The following is a 24,083-nucleotide window of genomic DNA, read 5'->3' on the forward strand; positions in this document are numbered from 1 at the left end:
TTATGCACATTTCACTTAAATACTGATAAACTTAATTGTCTCCTCATCTTTTACTCTTTTACCTCAGTTTTTTACTCTACATTTTACATGGTAGTTATTTGTGTGTTTCTTTGTCAATGTGATTGGTTATGTTAGAGTACATTTTATTTCTCCTTTTATTGACTTGAATGATCAGGATGGGGGAAAAACTTCTATGCATATATGCATAACCCATCGACACAGACAATAGTTCAGATAAGGTCTGGGGTGTGTGTGTGGGCAGGGTGGGGAGATCAGTGGGACAAAAGAATGGGAAATCTGTAATACTTTCAACAATAAAGATACATAGTTTTTAAAAAAATGTTTCCCATTCCACTAGTGCTTGCTTTCCTATTCACAACACTCCTGATTAAACTCATAGTTCTCAGTTATCATCTAAAAATAAGAACAAAACTATACTCTGTGTCCCACCCCCAAAGACCTGTATTTACCCATTTAGCCACCCCAATAAGAGGAAAACCTTAAAACTCATTTATTTCTTCACATCCTCTGTTTTGGTTTTATAGGCAGCAGGACTTTTCTTTCCTCCGCCATCAGCACCACTAGCTGTGGACTTCGCTGAGAGTGTAACATCTTTAGGACTAACATGTTAGCAGAGTGTACCTCCTTACTTCGCTCAGTAATCCCCATGGTCAGCAGTATAATTCCTCAGTCATCCTCTCCACCCATTCCGATGCTCTCTGTTGCCAAGGCTGTTGTTCTCCACTGTTTCCTCTTCCTTCTTGATCCAGTTAGGCTTTAGTGACAGGCCTTCTCAGATGGTATGTAGGTTGTATTTTGTTTGAAACTCATCATAACCAAAACTATCTTTCTCTGTGGAGAATGTGAGTCATATCTTCGCTAGTTTCATGATTCATGTACCGTTGTTCTTTTCTCACAATCACATGTAGAAGTTACTCCACAGTTTTCTTAATCCTGATTTTGCAAATGAGAATTTGATTTATTTTCCTTTATAAAATTATTCATTTCTCAATATGGAAGCTTCTCCCAACTCCCAGCATTTGTTTTGTATGTTAATATTACTGCTTCAGTAGTATGCATTCAAAACTCATAAATTAAAAATCAGTAAAACTACTTAATACTTTTGACTATAAAATTTTAGATATAAATTAAGTGAAAATTTATATATTTATAATGATAAACTTTTAATATATATATTATTCTTATATAAATTATTAGCAGATGAGTTAAACTTAAATGTCAAAATAATCTCAGCACTACCTGAAATGAAAGAGATTAATCTTGTAAAAAGTAATGTAATATTTGTTCTTTCTCCCAAAGGTGTAATCTTTTTTTTTTTTTTTTTAATATATTTTATTGATTTTTCACAGAGAGGAAGGGAGAGAGATAGAGAGTTAGAAACATCGATGAGAGAGAAACATCGATCAGCTGCCTCCTGCACATCTCCCACTGGGGATGTGCCCGCAACCCAGGTACATGCCCTTGACCGGAATCGAACCTGGGACCTTTCAGTCCGCAGGCCGACGCTCTATCCACTGAGCCAAACCGGTTTCGGCAAAAAAGGTGTAATCTTAAGAAGCCCCCAGTCCTGTGACAGTGTGATTATTATATAGCCAGTATTTTTATATTTTCAACTGCCTACAGGGCTATTTCTGACTAAGCTATTGGGGGACTGATGAGAAGATAAAGTTACATGCTAATTCTTCATTTTCCTCTCATCCCTTTATCTTTAAATCTTCTTATGTCTGTTTTCATATATTTTAGGAGCGGTTTCACAACATTTTTCTTTTAGAACTATTTTTACCACTAGGTATGGCTTAGAAAAGTGGCTTAGAGACCTGTGAGAACCATAATATGGATTCCAGGCTTATGGGAGCAAAAGCTTTTTCTCTAGTTTATTTCATAAAGGCCAGCTTTTCTCCAATTCCAGGAGAGGGGAGGTTAAGTTACTAATATGAATACTAATTATGATAAGAAAAGCTCTATCAATTTAAATTTCTGTGTAACGAAAGCCAGATGTGATTAGGGAATAATGACCATCATTTGTGTAAAGGTGGAAGAAGAGACATTTAAATTATAAGCAATCTTTGTAAACTGGGGTAAAAAATTATAAGTTGAACACTGCCCTTTTTTGCATTCCTCATAATCTTCATACATAGTAGAGATTCTGTGTCTTTAAAAGGAGAGTATTTCTTGACTTCACAAAGCATGCTTTAAATGTTCCTCCAAACCTTTTACCTCTCCTCCTCTTCTCTTCTTTCCTGAAAATTAAAGATGTATGTGCATTTTACCACACAAGAAAACAGAGCAGCATTCATTAATTTAAAAATTGGAAAATGTCTTACTGTGAATAATAAAGTAACAAATTTCCTATTTTTCTGTTAAAAGGTCAACATGATTGTGTAACTGTAATCAACAATTTCTTTCCTCGAGAGAGACTGGATTATTACACTAAACCCCAGGGACTGGATAAAGAGCCAAAACTGCCCCCAAAGTTGGCAGGCCCACTGCACAAAGTTATCACCACAACAAATCTTCATCCTGTCAAGGTAGTGTAGTGTTTATTGTATTTGCTTTTTATTTAAATACAAGAGACCCAGTGCATGGATTTGTACACCGGTTGGTGGTCCCTCAACCTGGATTGCACCCTGTCGCAATCTGGGACCCCTCGGCGGATGTTGGACTGCCAGTTTTGGCCTGGCCTGACGGATGTAGCAGTGTGGGAAGCAGCAGGCAGCTAGGGAGGAGCCCGAGTAGGGCTCAGTGCTCGGCGCTTGGCACTCCGCGCTCCTAACCACTCGTTGCTTGCTCCTTACCACTTGCTTCTTAGCACTGCCATGGAGGCCGGAAAGGCTCCCACCACTGCAGCTGTGCTTGCCAGCTGTGAGCCCAGCTTCTAGCTGAGTGGTGCTCCTGCTGTGGGAGCAAACTGACCACCAGGGGGCAGCTCCTGTGTTGAGCGTGTGCCCCCTGGTGGTCAGTGTGTGTCATAGCGACTAGTTGTTCCGGTTGTTTCGTTGTAATGGTCACTTAGGCTTTTATATATGTAGATTGCTTCAGAGTCTAAGCTGTTCTTATATCTACCTATATAAAACCCTAATATGCAAATTGACCAAACGGCAGAATGACCAGCAGAACATGACCAGCAGAACGATTGGTTGGCGGGTGGCAGGGCCAGAGAGCGGGTGGTGCCAGGCCAGCCAAGGTGGGTGCCAGCGGACAGAGGGAGGCGACCAGCGGCAGCGGTGGGGCGATCGGGGGGGTGGGGCTGGTGAGGAAGCGGCGCCAGGCCACCAGCCAAGGCAGGTGCCAGTGTGGGTCCCCCAATTGCCCTGCTGGTTGCCCCACAGATCAGCCCTGATCGCCGGCCAGGCCTAGGGACCCTACCCTATATATTGGGCATAGTCTCTTAGATTTAAAAATTAAAACCTGGCAAGACTGAAAAAACAGGATGATGCAGCGATGACATGCATGGACTCTGGCTTGCACATTTTGTGGTGAGCCCTGATTCTGACATTTAAAACTGTGTGACAAAGCCAATTACTTCTCTCTGCTTCAGTTTTTGTACCCATAGGATGGGGAAAATGGTACTATTGCCTCAGAAGGATCATGTTATATACTACTTTTTATAATCAGGGCAAAAAAATGTAAATGCCCATACAACAGCAAGATGCCTTTCATCTGTATGAAGAGTATGGTTACTGGTGCATGTAGTGTCCCGGATTGCGAGAGGGATGTCTGACTGCTGGTTTAGGCCTGTAAACCGGCAGTTGGACATCCCCCGGGGAGTCCTGGATTGTGAGAGGATGCAGGCCAGTCTGAGGGACCCCCCCCAACGCCCCCGTGCATGAATTTTGTGCACCAGGCCTCTAGTAGGATCATAATTGTCTTGGGTTGGGTTTTGTAGATGCAGAGCTTGCAATGGGCTCTTGTTCAGTTGATACAGTGAAGGAGTGCTTTCACTTGAAACCTGGAGCAGAGTGAAGACTAGAGAGGAAGGAAAGCTAAGCAAAGAGGTGGATTCAGCTGAAGCCAAGCCTCCGCTTCCCTCTCACAGGGAGCTCTGCACCGTTAATGGCTCTGGAGAGGCAGGGAGCCAGGCTTTCACATCAGTCATTGGCTGAGGCCTATCCCCAGAGGGAAAGGACGGCCTCCCAGATAGTGCCAAGTCAGGTGGCTCCCTTTGGATGAAGGTCCCTGGGGAAGGAGGCAGCTCTGAGCCCAAAGCAGCCAACACTCCCAGCAGCAGGGACCTGGTGCACAGACCTGTAGACAGGATCTGGGCGGGGCACCAACAGCATCCACTATAATCACTGGCCTTCTACGAAATGTTCTGACATGTAGTCATGAACACATTTTTTAACGCAAGTACCTATTTGATGACTTTACGTAATACAGTTCTTAGATTAAATCACACAGATTTTTAAACTTTGTAGACCAACCCAGAAGTTCAAATGGCTTAACTGGGGAAACTTCAAGAGCTGTTCTGAACTATTTTCACTGCTGTTTTCTTCATATTTTATATACAGCCTTTCTGTTTGTTTGAAAAATAATGTTTAATCAAGCCAAATGAGTATAATTTCTTTAATGAGTCATTACAAAAAACTCCATGTGTGCTACAGTAAGGCTGTCCTTTATCAAATTTCAATGTCTGTTGTAGTCTTCATTCATAACGTATAGATTTGATAGTAATTCAGAGCTGTTTAGTGAGCAGGACAGTACGTTGGGTCAAAAATTGAGGTTTTCCCTTAATACAAGGTGTTGCTATACTGTAGTGAAATAGATTTCCTTACAAGCCTAGTACAAAAGAGGAATCTGTGGAGTAAACGGAATACCATTAATATAAGTGGACAATTCTCATAAGCCTTTTTGATGGTGCCTACTCATTTGAAGATATAAGTTCCAAATTGTATATAATCTTATTACTTCAGTGATGCATCCCTTTACTTATAGACCTTGAAGCTCAAGAAACAAATGAATGAACAAAATATACTGTTATTTGGCTCTTCACCCCAATTAATTTTCTGGGCCATCAGTAGAGATGATAAGCTAGCAGATCTTTTCTATAAAACTGACAAGTAGAGTCTATGCTGTTTTTATTTTTCAAAACTTAAATGTTTTCTGTAACATTCTGAAAAAAACACTAGAGGCAAACTTGTGATCCCATGTAGGCAAAAAGGAAATTCAGCTGTGAATCGCATGTTTGCATTTCTACTGGAGAGTATATGGGCCTTAGAATTTAATCTTTAACAAATATTTAGCCTCTTCTGAATCAGTAGTTCTTATCCACCCAGCACCCAGGTGGCAGCAACTACACCACCATGGCATTCTTTCTCTTAGGAGGAGGCAGGCTGGGATGAGAAGTAGGATTTTTCTTGGGGACACAGTATTTCTCAATGTAGAGAATGTGTTGTTTTACAGAGCCTGTTGTCTCCTCAGTAGCCTGAGCATTATTGGACAATTCTGGTTTAGGTTGATTTGAAGAAGTTCCTGCATTTTTATCTTTGTTTCCACCCCCTTGAGATTGCAGTAATTTCAGTTATGCAATAATGGAGCCTGTGGAATAATTTTTGATGTTTACATGGAAACTGGTCTCTCAGGGTTAAATGTCCTAAGAATTATGGCACCTCCAATTATTTTGAGTAAATCAGATTAAGAGCATATTTAGATAGGTAATAAATTATAAAAGTATATAAACTGAAATAGCCTACATTATATTTTTTAGAGCATTGGTTTTATAAGAGCTACTATTCTATGATTATAGTACCTTCCTTCAGAGCAGACCTGGCTTTTTATATGGATAAATGCTCTATTCACTTGAAAACCTTTCTTTTATCCACACTTTGGATAATAGCTACCCAGTTGCTTTTGTGGTGGCCCATTTTCATTGCTTTACCCCTTTTCAAACTGGCATTGGTCTTCAAGGGGAGCCTTATAAAAATGTAATTAACAGCCACTCTATAAAGCTAAAGACCTTTAAAAATACGCACAGAAATCCTCAATACGCAATTCATCTTTTTGCTACAATGCACCGGACACAGCCACATTTGCATCGAGGTTAAGTGCCTGCTACAGTAATAAGGATGTTTGTTTTCAACAGGGACTTGGGAATTGTGCTGCTGCCCAGAATACAGAGATTAGAAAGGAGAAAATCAGGTTCACAGGAAAAATGACAGGAGTTGAACAGGGCCTCTACGTTGTTAGAAGGCAGATATGCGCAAATGAGCCCATTTTTAATTGTTAAATGATTTTTAAGCACAGAATTGGTCAAAATGAAAAAAAGAATTCAAAATGCCATTGTTTAAACATATCCTAAGGTAGCCATTCTCTGGGAGATAAGCTATATCTGCTTTTTATACCTATAAGAATGTATTTATTTCTCCATAATAATTAATAATAAGGAGTTCTTTATAATGTATTAACTTATAACATCACAGTGATTAAAGGGAGCAAACTAGTTCAAGTATTATTCTTTTGTGTGCAGCTATGTAAATGTTTCTGTAAACTCATGGTAGAGCTGTGGTGATGTAACATTTTTTGTATATATTGCTGTATATTATGAATAAATAAAGCCTAATGTCTTAACAAAAAAACACACATTAATCTAGATTCTGTTTGAGGTTTTCTTGAAGATCTTGGTGTAAGATCTTATGCTTTCATTATAAATGCTGTATATAAAAGTATTGAATAAACATCTCCAAATGATTGTAGTTGACTGCAGAAATATAAACAACTAATTCATGAGTCTTCACTACCACAGTTAATTTTTGATATGTGTTATGGTAGGGAAAGTTGTTAGCAAATTTACCAACAGGGATTCTGATTATACTTATTTCATGAACTCTAATAATTTATTATTGAGTGCTATTTTAAGTAAAATAAAAGATTATATATTAATCTAGTAGTGTAAAAATAAGTAAAAATAATTTTAATTTCACAAGAACGCCTAATCTATATAAAACTTCCGAGTAGGAGACTAGTCCTGTGTTTTACTTAAGTTAACAAATTATCTTTCTTCATGTCTAAAGAAAAGGATCTAATTCATGCAATCTGCTACCTGTTCTTCCCTAACATTTACATTATCTGGGATAGATATTTAGCTGTAACATGTTGGTTAACAAATACTGACTTTCTGCTCAGTGTATGCAATTGTGCCCATGTTACACACATGTTTACATTACTGTTATGCCACTGGATTTTTACAGCTGTTCTCTGCAGACCTACTGCATGTTAGCTACCCTATAACAAAGTTGGTAAAAAAAAAAAAAAAAAAATACTCCTCACTACACTAAGTTTGAGCTTAATTTGGGCATATGTGGGAAGTTTGGGACTCATAAAGCATCAGATTTAATTACTCTAATATTCCTCCTTTTAAAGCTATTTTTGTTTTCCTTTTGATCTATTTTTCATTATTATGGATGCTAGAAGATATAGAGAAAATCTCCACAGAGAAATGTAGTTAATCAGAAAATAATACACCTTTCATTTGTACTTATTTCTATAAAAATGTCATTTCCTTAAAATTAGTAAGAGTTAATGAGAGTTGTAATTCTTTTAGCCATGAAATTCTAAAGCTCAATTATGTTAACTAAAAGAAGTGATCACTTGTTGATTTGATTCTATATATAAAGGGTGTGCAAATATACCATTTTTATCTTTAGTAATAAAGTACTTTTAACAGATACTAAAACCATGACTCTGAGTAGCCAGCTAACACCATAGATGGCAGCTCACGTAACTTTGACATAAAGAGTTCAAAAAATTCCAAAACATCAGGGTCCTTCTGTATTAGTTTTTTAACTTTGATCAAGGCCATTTGCATTCTAATTTGAATTAATGTAGTAGGTCTGTGGCTATAAGAAAGACTCCTTGGTAATCTTTGGAAATCAACTAAAAGTGAGTACCTAATTTTTATACAGAAAAGTCTCACTAGAATTTCTTCTAGATCGTGATGCTTATAAATGAGAATCCTCTGCTGGCAGAAGAAACAGCTCTGAACAAGTGCTACAAGGTGATGGATTTGATTTGTGAGAAATGTATGAAGCAAAGTGACATGAATGAAGTATTGGCTATGAAAATGCATTACATCAGCTGCATCTTTCAGAAATGTATTCACTTCTTAAAAGATGGAGAGAATAAATTGGATACTCTGATCAAAAGGTACTGTTTTTATCATGCCATGTATAAAATACAGAATGTTTCATTATATGAAGACTCGTTATAGATTTAAAGTTTAAGTATTTTAGTAGCAGTTTGTTACCGTTGGGATCACCTTCAGTCTGCAAGAAACAGGGACAATTTTATACTTAGACTGTAGACTGATCATTCTGTTCTGTGCTCTCTACAGGGCTTTGTTATCGCCCATTACAAGCGAGGAATCTGAGGTTTGGAGAGGTGAAATAGCACGCAAAGGGCAGACAGCTAGAAAGTAGCCCAAGTGCAAGTGTGAGGACAGGTATGCTGTGCCACAGGTGGTGCCCTGGATTCGTCACGGCACTGTGTGTCTCCGTGACTGTACCTGGGACAGCTGTGTGTTACCTTTTCTCTCACCACCAGGATCAAGTTCTTCTAGTTTTCCTGAGAAAAAGTGAACTCAGTCAGAAGGGTGTGACTTGCTGAGAGTTTTCATTCTTTGTACAAATAACTGACATGGTAATAAGTAACTAGCGAGTCTGATAGCAGTGTTCCTTGTGCTTTATGGCAGGGGTCACTTGCATAAATAGAGCTGACGAGGCCTCGCCTGACCCGGCGGCAGAACAGCAATTTGAATCTAGTCTGACCATGATTTGAATAGACAATGACAATCCTAAATAGCCAAGAAGAAACTACTAAAAGTTCATGGGTTCAGCTGGGAGGAAATGCTGAGTGATCCAACTCCAATTACTGTTTGAAAACTATCTTTCAGCTTATTAAAAGGCCGACCTTCGGATGGCTTTCCGATATATCAAGAAAGGATCATTAGAGAAAGTATCAGAAAATTTCCTTACTGTGAAGCTACACTCCTCCAGCAGCTGGTGCGAAGCATCGCTCCCGTTGAAATTGTAAGGCTCTTATCACTAAGTTCGCTCCAGCAGGAAGACCTAACCAGTATATTTTGTACAATTAGAAGCAGGTTCTTTTTAGTATTAATTAATTATTTAATAAGAGGAATTGTTATTTTAGAAAATTTTCAGGAACAAATGTGGAGATAGGCTTTCCAGTTAACCCTGTTTGTTTATCCATCCCCTCCTCTGATCCTTTTCTTCCATTTACATCTGTGGTTTAATAAACAGTAATTCCCTATGTCGGAGTCTAGATGGTTATAGTGACCTGCATTTCAAATACCTCTGTGAACCTGGAAAGGTGGGTACACATCCTCTATGTCATACAGATACATGGTAATTATCATGGTAATTTTTGAAAAACTAGGACAAGGTCCTCATTAGATGAAAGTAGGAATTGATTGTCCAGGTTGATGGTTTTGGACAGGTTGATGGTTTTGGGTGGAGAGGTGAAGGGATGAGCCGTGGCTCATTGTATGTCCTAATAAACTATCTCACAGTATGTTCCAAATTCTTATAGTCGACCTTACTGCCTCTGACTTTACAAATTTTCCATTTTTAAAAAAAGAAATCTATACTTTGCAGCTATGGGAAGTAAATTTTAACTTTATCTGCTCTTTAAAGGACTTTTTACCCTTTTGTCCTATATTTATTTAAGCATGTTTCATAGGACACTTCCTGCCTTCACTGTTTTGAATAGGTACCTGTTCACCTTTTCTATACAAGTCATGCTTTTATACATTTCAGTCAAATCCTTTATCAGCCTTTGTCTATTAGGCAAGAAATTGATCCTGACACTCGTCCCATCCATGGCTTCCTCCCTTCCAGTGGCAATGTTGCTCCTTCTCTGCATCCATAGGGTGCTGTATCTTTTTTCAGTGTGAAACATAACATCAGGACTAGAAATGGGTTCCAGGTGCTCCTTTTACAGTAAGACTTCACCTATTCAGAACCACAAAATAGAAAGACCTGCACAGACAAGATGATCTCATGAATCTCATGCGTTGATTAATGCATGAGAGCTCACCATGATTTCCCATGGAGATGCTTTATCTGTTTAATATACTTGACTATTTAATGCTTAAGCTTTTGGGAGATTAAAGTTAGCTAGTTATGAGGGTGGTTTATTAATCATGAGTGTGTTTGACTGTACATGTTAAAACTCCAGCTAACCATGAATTAAGTAAATAAGGACTTATTTATTTATTTATTTACTTAGAAGCCCCAAAGTAGGCAGACCAGATCTGGCCCAGTGGCTCAAAAATAAGTAGATTGGGAACCCAAACATTTTCCCACACAATATTCTTTAGCTGTATAGATTTTCATACTCATGCTCATGGCCTCATGGTTGCAAGGCTTCTGATGCTCTTTCCCGAGCTCACATTTCTATCGCAGGCAGAAAAGAAGGAATGGGGTGTATGGCTGGGAAGCAGGCTGTCCCAGAACCCCGCTGCCTGTGCTGCATGACCACTCTTCGCTGCTCAGGAGTCTGGGAGAAGAAGTATTTTTGGCTGGTCTAAATACTGCTGCTGCAAACAAAATTATGCTTCTATTAGCAAGGAAGTTGGGGGGATGACTAGCAGATAAACAACTAGAAATGGCTGCTATGGGGTATTTCCAGCACTAACAAGTGGTAGTTGACATTCTGCCTTCAAGGATGAAAACAGAAAAACTAAAAATAGCAGTTCAGAGTACTTTAAAAAAAGTCAAAGCAGGTCAGTGTAGGGGTCAACAATGCATCTTAGCCCTGTATTTATAGAATATTGTAGTTAGAGTTTATGGAGTACACTGATTATTTATCCTAGTGATCTGAGCCATCGAGAAAAGGTTTATTCATAAAGTAGGATTTAGTGCATTTTAGAAAAATTTCTCTTCAAATTTTTTTGTTCTTTAAGAGTTATATATTCTGCTCTCTGAAAAAGTACTTATCTGGAATGCCTGTGGTTGTGAGTGTCCCAGATAGCCACTGTTTACTTCCTGATGGGTTTTGTGATATTGCAAGTTTATAAGCGTTGAAGTGCTAACCTCCCTCAAAGCATGTGGTTCTTTAGCTGGCTCCCTTGGGGGTCACCTCTGGCCCCTTCTCACAGTGCTCATGCCAGGGCCCTGCTGCAGAGGTTTTGATTCCCTCTGCCTAGTGTGGAGTTCTGGCTCTGTCACAAAGTTCAGCAGGAAGTGTGAGAAATGTTGTTCCAGCCTTGTAACAGATTATACTGTTAAAGCTATTTGCTTTATCAATTCATAGCGTATGTCTTAACTTCTGGAAGGCTGGCCAAGGTCTCTGATTTTATAAGATACTCTGGATATAGTAACCTATTTGTTTTTAGTCTGACTGTCTTCCGTGGGTAGAGCTTTGATACCTAAACAGATTCTTATTTAACAAGTAGATGACAAGATTTTATATAGCAAGAAAGCGTTCTTGTCATCCAGTAGTGACAAGAAAGATTCCATGTGGTTACTCAGCTATGTCATCAATTTTTTTCTGAAGCAATAATTCAGATTAACAGCCATTCTTCTAGCAAACTATCCTTTAGTTTTATCTTTGGTTACATCTGAGACTGTTACTGTGTTCTGATTCCCACTAAAGTCCAGTTTTGGGGGGAAATTTTGAACATGTCTTAGTTACTTTGTGAAATAATATTTGAACATTAAAATGTAATTGTTATAAATCTGTTAAATATATCATATTCTGTTCATTTGTGGACCAGATTATTGTCTAATTCAGTACTCTACTTTTGAGGCAATAAAATTACATGGACTAATAAGTATTTAGTGTAACATTAAGTACCAGTAATTCTCAAACTTTCAGTGTATTTCAGAATTATCTGTAATAAAGCAAGTACATGGACCACCACATCTTTAGAGATTCTAATTTAGAAGGTATGGGATGGCGGATTGATTTGAATTTTAAGCAAGTTCTCTAATGCACACCATCATTTGAGCACAACTTCTATAGACCTTTATTCCTGGTAAAATATATTAACTTAAATATCTAGTATCTGAGGTTTCATTTCACCCATTTTTTCTCGCCATTACACTATCTTCATTCCTACAGAGAATTCTTAGCACTTTAATATAAAAGGAAACCCAGTCATTATGTTTTCAGAAGGAGCATAACAATTTCAAAATGAGTGCTACTTTAAAATACTTCTTAAATCTTTTGAATATTTCGTTTGACTATCTTGAGTATACAGAACAGTGTAAAACAATGTTCTAAGAAAATCCCGCTGAGTTCATTGTCCTGTATCTGAAATCTTTGTGGGCATATTGGGTAATCCAAATTGAAAAAACGTTTATTCTAGAAGAGGACCAACTTTTTCTTGTGAATATTTGGAGTCATGATTTACCTCCCGTATACTTTATGTAGAAAATGGTATAATCAAAAGGGTGTTTGTCATCTTGTCTTGATGAAGTCAATGTAGTCGCTAACCTTAATGACTTTGTCTTTTGTGTGTCTGCTTTTAGATAACATTGTTCATGAAGTTTCATCTCAGTAGTCTATCCATGGTCATTTTAGAGAGTTGTTTTCTCTTCTTCATACCCATTCTAGGGTTCTGATCCCACTGCATTCTCTGTACTTACTCAAGCCATCACTGGTCAGGTGGGTTTTGTGGATGTTGAGTTTTGTACCACCTGTGGAGAAAAGGGAGCAAGTAAAAGATGCTCAGTATGCAAAATGGTAAGAATGAAGTTCTTTGAAATTCATTGACAACTGGTTTAGATTTCATTCAAGTTGATAATTGATTTTTAATATTCTGTAAATATAGTGATAGATATTTTCTAATAAGTTCTAATACATTAGCTGTAAAATATTGCATCTAATACTGAAAAGTAATTTGGAAGAGAGCTAAGGATAAGTGTAGTTCTGTGCTCTATCTTCTGCCAAATGCCCAGACTGCCCCAACTTCTGTGCTGACTACCCCAAAGAAGAAAGGATATGAATAAATGAATGGATATGAGCAAATAAGAGAAAGGCCATACATAGGGGACCGAGGCTGTGCAGAGAACCTAGAATAAGACAATTCATTCATAAGTGTACAATCTTAAATATTCTGATATTGACTTGAACTATTTATTATCTCTTCATCAACTCTTCTTTATAAAACTATAACTCCCTTGTGACGGTTACCAATCTTTAAGCTTTCTGGACTATACTACCTACTTCTGAAAAAATTGTAAAGATAATTTTTTACAGTAATATCTGCTTGTGTTTTTCTTACATTCAGATATTGCACAAATGCATGTGTCTGTACATTCACTTTACCCTGTAGAGAATGTTAATTTCTTATTGTTTTAAGGTTGACATTCTTCAGCACATTCTTCTGTAACCCATTACATTCTGTTGTAAAATACTTCTCCAGCCTCATCTCCTGTAATTTCCTACTTCTCTGAGTCTCAGTTTCCTTATGTGTGAAATGGGCTAGAGTTGTGAGAATTAAATGAGACCGTCTATATAGGCTAACTATTGTTGCATATAAAAACACTCCGAAATTCAGTATCTAAAACAACAATCATTATTTCTCCCATGTTTGTGGTTGGCTGAGCTCAGCCAGAAACATTCTGTTCCAGGTAGCTCATCCTCCTTGGACCAGCAGGCCTGGCTGAGCATGTTCTCATGGTGATGGCAGAAGTATAAGTCCACAAATAGAAACACATATGAGGCTCTTAAGGTCTAGCCTTAAAACTACCATGCTATCTCATTCCTTGGGCCCAAACAAGTCACATGGCCAAATTTAAAGTCAGTTTTCCTCTCAAGTAAAAAGAACTTTGCAGTCACATGGGAAAGCATTTGGATGAAGAACTAGAGCCAGTAATACAACCTACAACGCCATTTATGTTTAAGGGGCTACTGAAATGCTTGGCATATTATCTTGCAAAAGTCTAAGCTTCATTTACTCAAAACTCTTATTGTCCTTGAACATGTCATTTACTTCCCCTTTCCTGCATTTTTGTACAAGAAAGTCCCTACACTTGGAATGCTTTTCCCATTTCTTTGTCTACTGACTCCTCCAGCTAGAGTGAGTCATTGCTTCCTCTGTGTTCCCATTGCGGTTACATCCTGTACTTAGGCCGGGTGTCTTGACTCCCTACATGCAGCCTCATCCTGCTCTTTTTTGACCGTAGCTTCCTCTGGGACAACAGTTGCACTTTACCAATTCAGGAACATAGTAGGTTCTCAGATAAATCATTTGTTAAAGAGTCTTTCATAGACCATTTGTTATATATCCATTATTGTCATAAAGTGTAAGCTAAAAATTAAAAGTATAAGTCAGTACACATGCACACATCATGGTTTCAAAACAAAGTATAGAAAACTTAATATTTTCACAGCAAGGCTCTTGGTTTAATGTCATAATGGAAAAATCCTGTAATCGTAGCTCTTAAGTGCAAATAAACCTTAAATTGCTTTTCAGGTAATATATTGCGACCAAACCTGCCAGAAAACACACTGGTTTGCACATAAGAAAATCTGTAAGAATCTCAAGGACATTTATGAGAAACAACAATTGGAGGCTGCCAAAGAAAAGAGTGAAGAGGAGAACAGTACGTATATAAAAGCTGAGCTGGCACTGTGGCTTAGTGGGGAGGGAGTGATGGATGATATTAACACAGGGCCCCCAGGAGCTGAGTTTTCTCTGGGGACTAATGAAGCTTGGGTGACTAGTGTAAGGATCAAACTTCTGTGTGGTCTCAACTGTGTCCCTATTTTGAATCCCTGCTTTTGGGGGATAATTTATAGGATATAGTCAGCCTAGTGTCACTGGAAAACAAAGGACATAAAATTCTGATTTTATTCCACATTCTACTTTCTGACTGCCCTGGAACTGTGGGACTCTTAATGAGCATTTACTTACATTCTGCTCACAAAGGATTTTAAGGTCTTTGAATAAGGGAATAATTAAATTTCCCCTAATGGCTAACCAGTATTTCAAGATTGGAAGCCTTTACATTTCTTAATTTAAAAACTGCAGGTGAAATTAGAGCAGATTTATGAAATCCAATGGAATTGCAGATCTAATAATGCACAGATTATACTTCTATAAGTGTCAGAGCAGTGAGTTCCATAGTATTTTTTCTCAAAAGTGTATGACTTACCTTGGTCAGAAACAGTGAATTGTTTCAGTAATATTGGGGGAGAACTGCCCCACTCCTATGCCGAGCCCAGAGTATGTATCATGCATTCTACGGAGTGCTTGTAGTTTGAAAGGTTGCCCAGGTGACTTTGATACTAAACACTTCCTCCTTTCACCCCTCAAGGTACCATGTCCCCTTTACCATTTGATTGAGAAACACTATTAGTGGGATTGCATAATCGGTAAAAAATTAAGTCTAATTTGTATAAGTAAACTGAAGAGAATAGTCAGGCTTTCTGATGGCCATGCTTTTGCCTGTTTTCTGATGACACTTGTATCCTATGTGTCGAGGACAGCGAGAAACAGCTGGTCATGTTCTATACAGGTTGCAAGAGATTGAGATTGTCGCCAGTGTGGGAACTCCCAGTTGCTAAACATCAGCACAGCCACACACTATTCTAAGTGTCACAAACACCGTTATTTGCCACAGATGTAGGATAGGTTTTACTATCCCTGACTTTGTAGGTAAGGAAATAACTTTGTACAGGCAGTAACCTATGGGCATCAAGTTAATTCATGGCAAAGCTGTATTCAAAAACAGACTTTGTCAGATCCCAAACAACAGTCATGATTTCAAGGCCTGGCTTTAGAGCCAGAGTCCTGAGTTCAAATGCCAGTTTTGTTGCTTTTCTAGCTGTGGAACTTTGAGCAAGTTAGTGAACCCTAAACCCTCTCTCCTCAGTTTCCCCACCTATAAAATAATGATAATAGAGATAATTTCCCTCATGTGGTTATTATGAAGATGAAATAATATACAGAAAGTGAAAGGAAAATGACATTTTTCTTTTTAGCAGATAGCAAACTCGATGTCGATTCGAATGGTGTTACTGAAGAGCAGCCAGAGGCCGGACCGGCAGTGCCCCAGGAGGACTGCGATGCTAAGGGCCCTGAGGAAGGGGAGAAGGCCTCTCTGCAGTGTGATGCTGGCTTGGAATGCTCACAGGAGGCTACTGCAGGTCCACTGGCATCTGAGGAGTAAAAGCCAGAGCACAGACAGTCCTCACCCTGCAGGGGCTGGAGAACTCGTGGGATTGTCCCCATTGCCTGTGACAGCGCACAGCACCTTGGCAGCATTTCCTAGAATAGATAGATGCTTGCCAGCAAAGCTGTGTCTACCCTGCCCTAATTTCCCCTGATTTCTGTTCCATAATTTGACAGATATTCCTATGCAAAAAAATTAATTTTCAAAATACAGGAGAAACATTTTACTTCCTTTCGGAGCCCAGCTTTCCAGCGGTTGTTCTCAAAGGGAAGAAAATCTCCTTAAAGAAGAAATAGAGGTTCCAGGAAACAAAGGGTGAAGTCAGACAGGTGTAGGAGAGAGGAAGTTTTTAAGAAAAAAATGTTATAGCGACAAAGATGGGTAGTTAAAAAAAATAACTTTTGTGTGAATAAAATGCATATAAATAGCATTTACAATAGTGAAGTTCTATGTAGTAGGATATAAGGAAATGAAGAAAGGCTGTGTGTTTAAAGATTTCTGCCAGAGTCCAGCTAATTATAGTTTTCTATAGAATTATCCTGAGCAGTCTGAACTGTATGTACTTCCTGCAGTGATGTTTTATCTACATACAGTGTCTGTACCTTCAGAAATACCAGGCTCCCAGGAGGCACTAAGGCATCACCAGAGTTATCTCAGCTCGTGCAGTAAAAGACATTTTTTACTCAATAATGGCTAAACGTAGTTTCCATAATTGTAAAACTAACTCATGTGCCATATTCCACTTGAAAGGTTGACTTTTATCTTCCTGCAAGCTTTTCATGTGGCCCTTCCTGTCCAGAAACTGATGTATAATTGTTCTTTATAGAATGTTCCGGCATCAGTTTTTAGAGTGCAGTATTTAAACATAGTTAGAGTGCGATGGCTGAAGACAGCGCTGTGTTACACAGTTTCTTGTGTTGATTGTAAAATAAATTGTGCCTATTAATATAACCAACTCACATCTTGTTTCATAGTTTATTGCTCAGGAGTGGCACAAATTAGAAAACTTAGCAGATATTGGAGACCAAAGTAGTAATTGCTTTTTGTTTGTTTGTTTTTAACTTATTGATTTGAGAGAGAGAGAAAAAAAACATCGATTTGCTGTTCCACTTATTTATGCATTCATTTGTTGATTCTTTTATGCGCCTTGACCAGGAATCAAACCAGCAACCTTGGCATATCGGGATGATGCTCTCACCAACTGAGCTACCTGGCCAGGGCCAATAATTGTTTTAATATGTACAATTGCAAATAAAAACAACTAGAATTCTCACTTCACTTCACTGATCAAATTATTCTATCTTGCTGGTTCTCTCTTTCCTTAAAACACATACGTCTTTGGAGCATCCTATACCATGCTGCATGTGAGTAAACGTGGTAAGTGGTTAGGAATGCAGCAGGCAGAGTTTGTCTGAACTTGTCAGTCATGACAAGCCTCCATCAAGGTACCTCATCTGCACACGGATAAACCTTGGATAGTAAAATAGTCCTCCCAGGCAGCCCTGGCCCACAAATGTGTTTTTACCTGAGGTCCCTGATTTTTCATTGTTGTTTTGGATTTGTGTTGACATTCTGTTTTACCATCATGGTCCGTGTCTTTGGATACCATGGAGAGTTACTAAAAAAAGCAGAAGGAAATAGGAAAATCCAGAAATGTGGCAATGCAGAGGTACTTTTCCCCTTATTGAAATGAATGTTGATATAAACCAGAACTCTAACACAGCTGTAACTGACATAGGAATTTGGACAAAGAGGGCCTCACATATAAACGGTATCAGTATCACAATTTTTCCATGAATGTATTTCAGGAAAGGGGTGGTCAGAAAATGGGATTTAAGAGAAAATGAGATTGGTTCTGGTTATACTCCTTTGTCACAAATAACCAAAAATAGTAGATATTTCCATTATTACACCATCAAAACAGGTGATTAGTCCAGTTATTTTTTTTTTAACCATGTAGAATTCTTTTCAATACTAGAGGCTCAATGCACGAAATTTGTGCACTGGGGGGAGAAGAGGGGTCCCTCAGCCCAGCCTGTGCCCTCTTGCAGTTCGGGACCCCTCGCTCCTTAACGTCTGCTGCGCTTGCCAGCTATGAGCCCAGCTTCTGGCTGAGCGGCACTCCCCCTGTGAGAGCGCACTGACTCCCAGGGGGCAGCTCCTGCGCTGAGCATCTGCCCCTGGTGGTCAGTGTGCATCATGGCAACTGGTCGTTCTGGTCGTTCCGCCATAAGGTCGCTTAGGCTTTTATCATACAGACTAGTAGCCCGGTGCACGAAATTTGTGCACATTAAAAGGGAATTAATGGCCCTAACTGGTTTGGCTCAGTGGATTGACCATCAGCCTGCGGACTCAAGAGTCCCAGGTTCGATTCTGGTCAAGGGCATGTACTTTGGTTCTGGGCACATCCCCAGTGGGGAGTGTGCAGGAGGCAGCTGATTGATGTTTCTCTCTCATCAATGTTTCTAATTCTATCCCTCTCCCTTCCTCTCTGTAAAAAATCAATAAAATATATATTTTTTTAAAAGGGGAATTAATTAGCAGAGATATTTTAATATTGCTATTTGCCCTTTCTCTATAATAGAAGTGTGAGAGATGAAAGGAAATTAGTAAAATGTATATGAAAATCATATATAAATTTATTAATAAATAAACAGTAACAAAAGGATATAACAACAGAGGCATGATATAAAAACAACAAAAACATGTTATAAAAAGAACAGTGATGCAAACAATGATTGATAAAGTGATTAAACTTATTCTAATATCTCCCTGTACACCAAATTAAGAGTGAAAACACTTTCAGAGTGCTTGACTAATTTCCCTTGTGATGAAGTATTTAGAACTTTAACATCACATGCTCTTCAAACTCGAGAGAAAGCAACATATAACTGACCATGTGCAAAAACGAGTTCAGGTAGGAATATGCCTACTCTGTCTAGAGTTTGTCCTTGTGATTTATTAATAGTCATTGCAAATGCTGGCATCACGGGAAACCGTTGTCAAATCAATTTAAATGGGAGGCCAGTGTCAGATGGGGATAAATTAATTCTTGGAAGCAGAACAGTCTCTCCCTCTGCAGATCCTATTAATACTTCAGCTTCGATAATGTTAGGTCGTAATCTTTTGATAATAAATCTGGTACCATTACAAAGACCCCGTTTACTATTGAGATTTCTCAATAGCATGATGATTGCACCCACTTTCAATTTTAATTTATGAAACGGCATTCCCAAAGGAGTAATACTATTAAATTCGATGGGAAAATTTTTCTCTTCAGCATCATCTGTGGAATCAATGGGATCATTACTCAAATATGTGTGAAAATCTCCATTTAGTATATCCAAATTTTCTTCATTTAATTTTTGAACATGCTGATTTTTTGGACAGAATTGCACGTTTAGATATATATATATTTTTTTAAATATATTTTATTGATTTTTTACAGAGAGGAAGGGAGAGAGAGAGTTAGAAACATCGATGAGAGAGAAACATCAATCAGCTGCCTCCTGCACATCCCCCACTGGGGATATGCCCGCAACTCAGGTACATGCCCTTGACCGGAATCGAACCCGGGACCCTTCAGTCCGCAGGCCGACGCTCTATCCACTGAGCCAAACCGGTTTCGGCTATATTTTTAATATTATCTATAGCAGTGGTTCTCAACCTTAGCTGCACATTAGAAACACCTGAGAATCTTTTAAAAATTCTGATTCCTGGGCCTCATCTCCGGAAATTGTTTCTTTGTTATGGGGTGGGGCCACAACATTAGTAACAGAAACAGAATTAAAACTTTATTGTGGGGAGCCGCTACAGTGTTTCGGACAGGTTCAAGCCTTGGACTGATGAGAGGGCACAGTCCTCTCATTGCCACGTGCAAGTCCCAACTCGGAGGGCAGGGCCCTCCCGGCACAATTATAGCCAACAGCTGTAGTAAGCTTGATCCTATGGTCCGAACATGTGGCCCTATGTGCCTGAGTGATGTAGGCTTGATAGAGTTCAGGTGCATGTAGTTGAGTAGGATTGAAACCCAGGAGAATGTTGCAAACATCTTGGTCATGCCCTTACTTTGTCTCGTAGCATCTGCTATAAAATAAAGGCATGGCTCTGGGCATGGTTGCTGTCTCTCAGAGAAGCAGCATCCCACTGAGACCTGAGACCTGGCTTTCATTCTCTTGTCTGTCTTTTCTAAGCCTTTCAGCTGCCCCCACTCAGGTTCATCCCTGGCTGTGCTGGCACGTGGCACACTTTAGAAGGATCTGCCTCCACACTCCCAGGGCGTATTCCTGCCTCAAACCCCGCCCTTACAGGAAACAGCTCTGGGAAACAGGAGGAAGGGTGCAGCCGTTGCCAAGACAACCCCTGCAGGACTGACTTCCTTTCGCTTGGTCTCGGCAGTTCTTCTGGATGTGATGAACACCACCCATGGTTTTTATATAAGTAGATGCTATTAAGAAACATTTCAAATATAGAACCTGTAGGATTAAGCACAGTCTTACTATTCCAACATATCTTAAAAGCACCCTCTCAGTTGCATCTTCCATTTTGTAGAGTTTTAGGTTATATACCTAAAATCATGTCTTTTCTATTTTGTGATTCTCCCCAAGTACTGTGTTTTTCAATCTCAGACACTTAGTAGCCCTTCATTATTGAGTAAAAATGTTCAGTATTGAGTGCATTTTAAAGCAAGTCTTTTCATTCAAATGAAATATTTAAAAGGAGATTAAGTAAAAATTCCTAACCATATTTTTGTAATTGGAATACACTTTTCATCCTTTTCAAGTGATTATAAACTTAAAAATACCAAACGACACATTCTTTTACTACTCTGTTTGTGGTTAATCTGGAAATTACAATATCCCATCCTTAAACTTATTACAAATCTAATTAAAAATTAATACTTATGCAACTCATGGACTAGCTTAAACCTGACCCTGTTTAAATATTTCCATCATGAAATGGATTGTTGCTATACCTGGCCAACGTTATTGCGTGGTGGGTCTGATACACTCAGCTCCTGAGGAGTAGCTTTGATCAAACTGTTACTTGATGGCTAATGGCCAGGCTCCCAGTGCTAGAAGGGATGCAGTAGCATGCCTAGAACTAACTCAACAGTGACTAGTTCTCTGCCGCTGATGGTGAGACCTTATTCAGGAACCCCTGAAGACTGGACTGTGATGCTCAGAGCTTGCCAGACATTTCACAAGGCATCCTTACCTCCAGCTAATGTTTCTAGCACCATGGATGATGTGGGGTGATTACTGTATTGCTTATTACTGTGTAACCAGTTACCCCAAAAACTTATTAATTGGAAGCCTCAGTAAGCATTATCTCACAGTTTCAGCCGGCCAGACATACAGGAGCCGCTTAACTGGGTGGTTCTGGCTTGGGGTTTCTCAGGAGGGTGCAGAGCAGCTTTCAGCCAGGGCTGCAGTCATCTGAGGCTTTAACTGGGTCGGGAGGATGACTTGCAGCTGACATGGTTGTGGGCAGAAGGCCTTAGCTCCTCCCTGGCTTTGGGAAGGAGGCCTCAGGCAGCTCCTTAGAGGACTGCCTTAGTGTCCTCACACATGGCCACTGGCTTTCTGCAGTTACATGATCTAGGAGAGAGAACAGGAGAACATTTTGATTCTGTCTGTGACCTAATTTGGAAGCCACACCATCATGTGTGCCTTGCTATCAGCCACGCACCCACATCAATGCCAAACTCCTTTCTTTCTCTCAGCTGTCACCTTCTTCTAGGGAGCACATGGGAATTGCAGACCCTGGCTGTGCATAGGATCTTAGGGGCCCACAGGTAAATGTTGGTTACAGATTCCCACTGACAGCTCACTGCTCCCTCCAGGCTCCCATCCCCTGCCCATGCTGATCTCAGCCCACTTCTACAGTCAAGGTGAGGCAAAAGCAGGTTTCCAGCTCTGAGTGTGCAAAACAGAGTTTATTCTTGTATTATTATTTACTAATTATTGTATTGTTTTCCACATGAAGAACTGTAAACCGAATGTTGCCGCACCCTCTAAATCTATGTAACAGAATGTGGTGGTTCTAAGCACCAGCGAAGGGGGAAATGTCACCCTGCTTTTTATAAGCTTTGGATCATTGCTCTTTATCTCAGAGCCAACCAGTGATGTGTTTGAGTTACCTTAACCGTCCAGTTTTGTGTCTCAGTCCCACACAACTGCTGAAAGCTTTTCTAGTTTCTCCTTCCACTGGTAGCATTCTTCTGGCTAGGCTAAGCTCAGATTATTAGCCCACATACAAATGACAAATGCCTCCAACACAGCAGACTGGATTAGCGAATTGTGGTATAATCATACCATGCAAGACTGTGCAGCAATGAGAACAATGGAATTACTGCTATTAGCAACAACATGGGTGAATTTTACAATGCTGAGTAAAAGGAGCCAGACCAAAAAATAATGCCACTTCTGTGATCCCATTAATATGCCTTTCAAAAACAGACACAATTCATGTACACTTTAGAAATCAGGACAGGGATTACTTTTGAAGTGTGGGTAGTAATGAGTAACAGTACTGGTGACAAGAACGAGGAGGCTTTTAGAGCGTTGGCAATGTTCTAGTTCTTGGTCCAGTTACATGGACGTGTTCGTTGTTTGAAAATTTGCTGAGTTGAGCTCTTATGATTTCTATACATTTCTATATACACGTTTTACCTCAACGAAAACATAACATCAAATGTAGGAATTTTTCATTATTTGCGTTTTTTTTTATTTTTTAAATTTCTTTACTGATTAAGTTATTACATGTGTCCTTATCCCCCCAATGGACCCCCCTCCCCTCGCCCCATGCACTCACCGCCCTGTTGTGTGTCCATTGGTTAGGCCTAAATGCATGCATACAAGTCCTTGGATTGATCTCTCCCCCTTACCCTCACCCTCCCCTACTTTCCCTCTGAGGTTTGATGGTCTGATCGATGCTTCTCTGTCTCTGGATCTGTTTTTGTTTATCAATTTATGTTGTTCATTATAGCGTTTATGTTTTTATTTAAATGTTTCAAATAACGTCATAATAACAATGCTAATCATGGAGAAGTTTAATACACAACTGATAACCATCAGGGTTCTGAGAAATACCAGGGGTTATCTCAGTGTAATTGTGAGCATCTGAGCAGGTTTTGCACCTTTGTCTTCGAGGTATTTTTCCTCCCGTTTGGGAACTGTATTCCAGTTCAGAGAGGTAAAAGCCATCGCTGATCTCTTCACGGACCTGACAAAAACAGCATCTTCTGGGTCATCAAACACAATTCTGAAAAAATGGCAATTATGTCAGAAAAATGTCAATTAGATCAAAATGAATTTTTAATTTAAATATATCAATGCCACATTTTCTATAGTGCCACTAACAAATATATTTTGGGCTCTACTGACAAATGACTTTCAGGAGAAGTAATGCTATTTTTATTATGTATATTGTTTATTTTAATAATAGAGTTTTTGACCATATTTGGGATCAGCTATTACAGTTTAGGTTTCACAAATGTATACATTCATGTTTTAAACCAGTGTTAAATGAAAGGATTAAACTATTTCTAGATCTTGTATGCATATTAGTATTTTGTATATATTTTGTTGGAATAGTTCCTATATCGTGCTATATTTTATAAATGTGCTTGGGGATAATATTTTTCAACACTGAATTAAAACAAAATTCCTAAGTTAAAAATTAAAAGAGAGCAATGATTTTTAAATTCATCAATATTCACAAATTTGAAATATTTTTCATAGTTTGATGAAGTATTTGCTTCTGAAAATGTAAATTCCAGTGAGTATAAAATATTAATAATTGCTGTCACTGGGCATATTTAGGGGAACAGTAAACAAAAAAGATAAAGACTCTCATCTATAATAGCTAATAGTTATTGTTTTAATTTTTTACAAATCCAGCACATTTTCATTTATTTTAGGT

General features: G+C 38.9%; 2 protein-coding genes across 11 annotated transcripts in view; one reads left to right on the forward strand and one right to left on the reverse strand.

The window, feature by feature from the left end:
* The window catches only part of ANKMY2 (ankyrin repeat and MYND domain containing 2), a 34,693-nt gene extending 17,577 nt beyond the window's left edge, over nt 1–17,116 (forward strand). For 7 of the 10 annotated variants that reach the window (XM_036327990.1, XM_036327993.1, XM_036327994.1 and 4 more), the window contains 6 exons: nt 2,389–2,549; nt 7,946–8,160; nt 8,906–9,041; nt 12,592–12,720; nt 14,456–14,585; nt 15,967–17,116. In XM_036327990.1, the coding sequence (XP_036183883.1) occupies nt 2,389–2,549; nt 7,946–8,160; nt 8,906–9,041; nt 12,592–12,720; nt 14,456–14,585; nt 15,967–16,154 (959 nt within the window). In that variant the 3' untranslated portion in view covers nt 16,155–17,116. The remainder of the gene's footprint in view (nt 1–2,388; nt 2,550–7,945; nt 8,161–8,905; nt 9,042–12,591; nt 12,721–14,455; nt 14,586–15,966) is intronic. The other 3 variants (XM_036327991.1, XM_036327995.1, XM_036327992.1) reach the window with 2 other exon arrangements.
* A 5,972-nt stretch (nt 17,117–23,088) lies between these two features.
* The window catches only part of LRRC72 (leucine rich repeat containing 72), a 31,809-nt gene continuing 30,814 nt past the window's right edge, over nt 23,089–24,083 (reverse strand). Inside the window, exon 9 of the mRNA XM_036328003.1 lies at nt 23,089–23,423. Coding sequence (XP_036183896.1) covers nt 23,258–23,423 — 166 coding nt within the window. The 3' untranslated portion in view covers nt 23,089–23,257. The remainder of the gene's footprint in view (nt 23,424–24,083) is intronic.

Source organism: Myotis myotis, unplaced genomic scaffold (genome assembly GCF_014108235.1).
Source record: "Myotis myotis isolate mMyoMyo1 unplaced genomic scaffold, mMyoMyo1.p scaffold_m19_p_11, whole genome shotgun sequence".
In the NCBI taxonomy this organism is placed as follows: Eukaryota; Metazoa; Chordata; class Mammalia; order Chiroptera; family Vespertilionidae; genus Myotis; species Myotis myotis.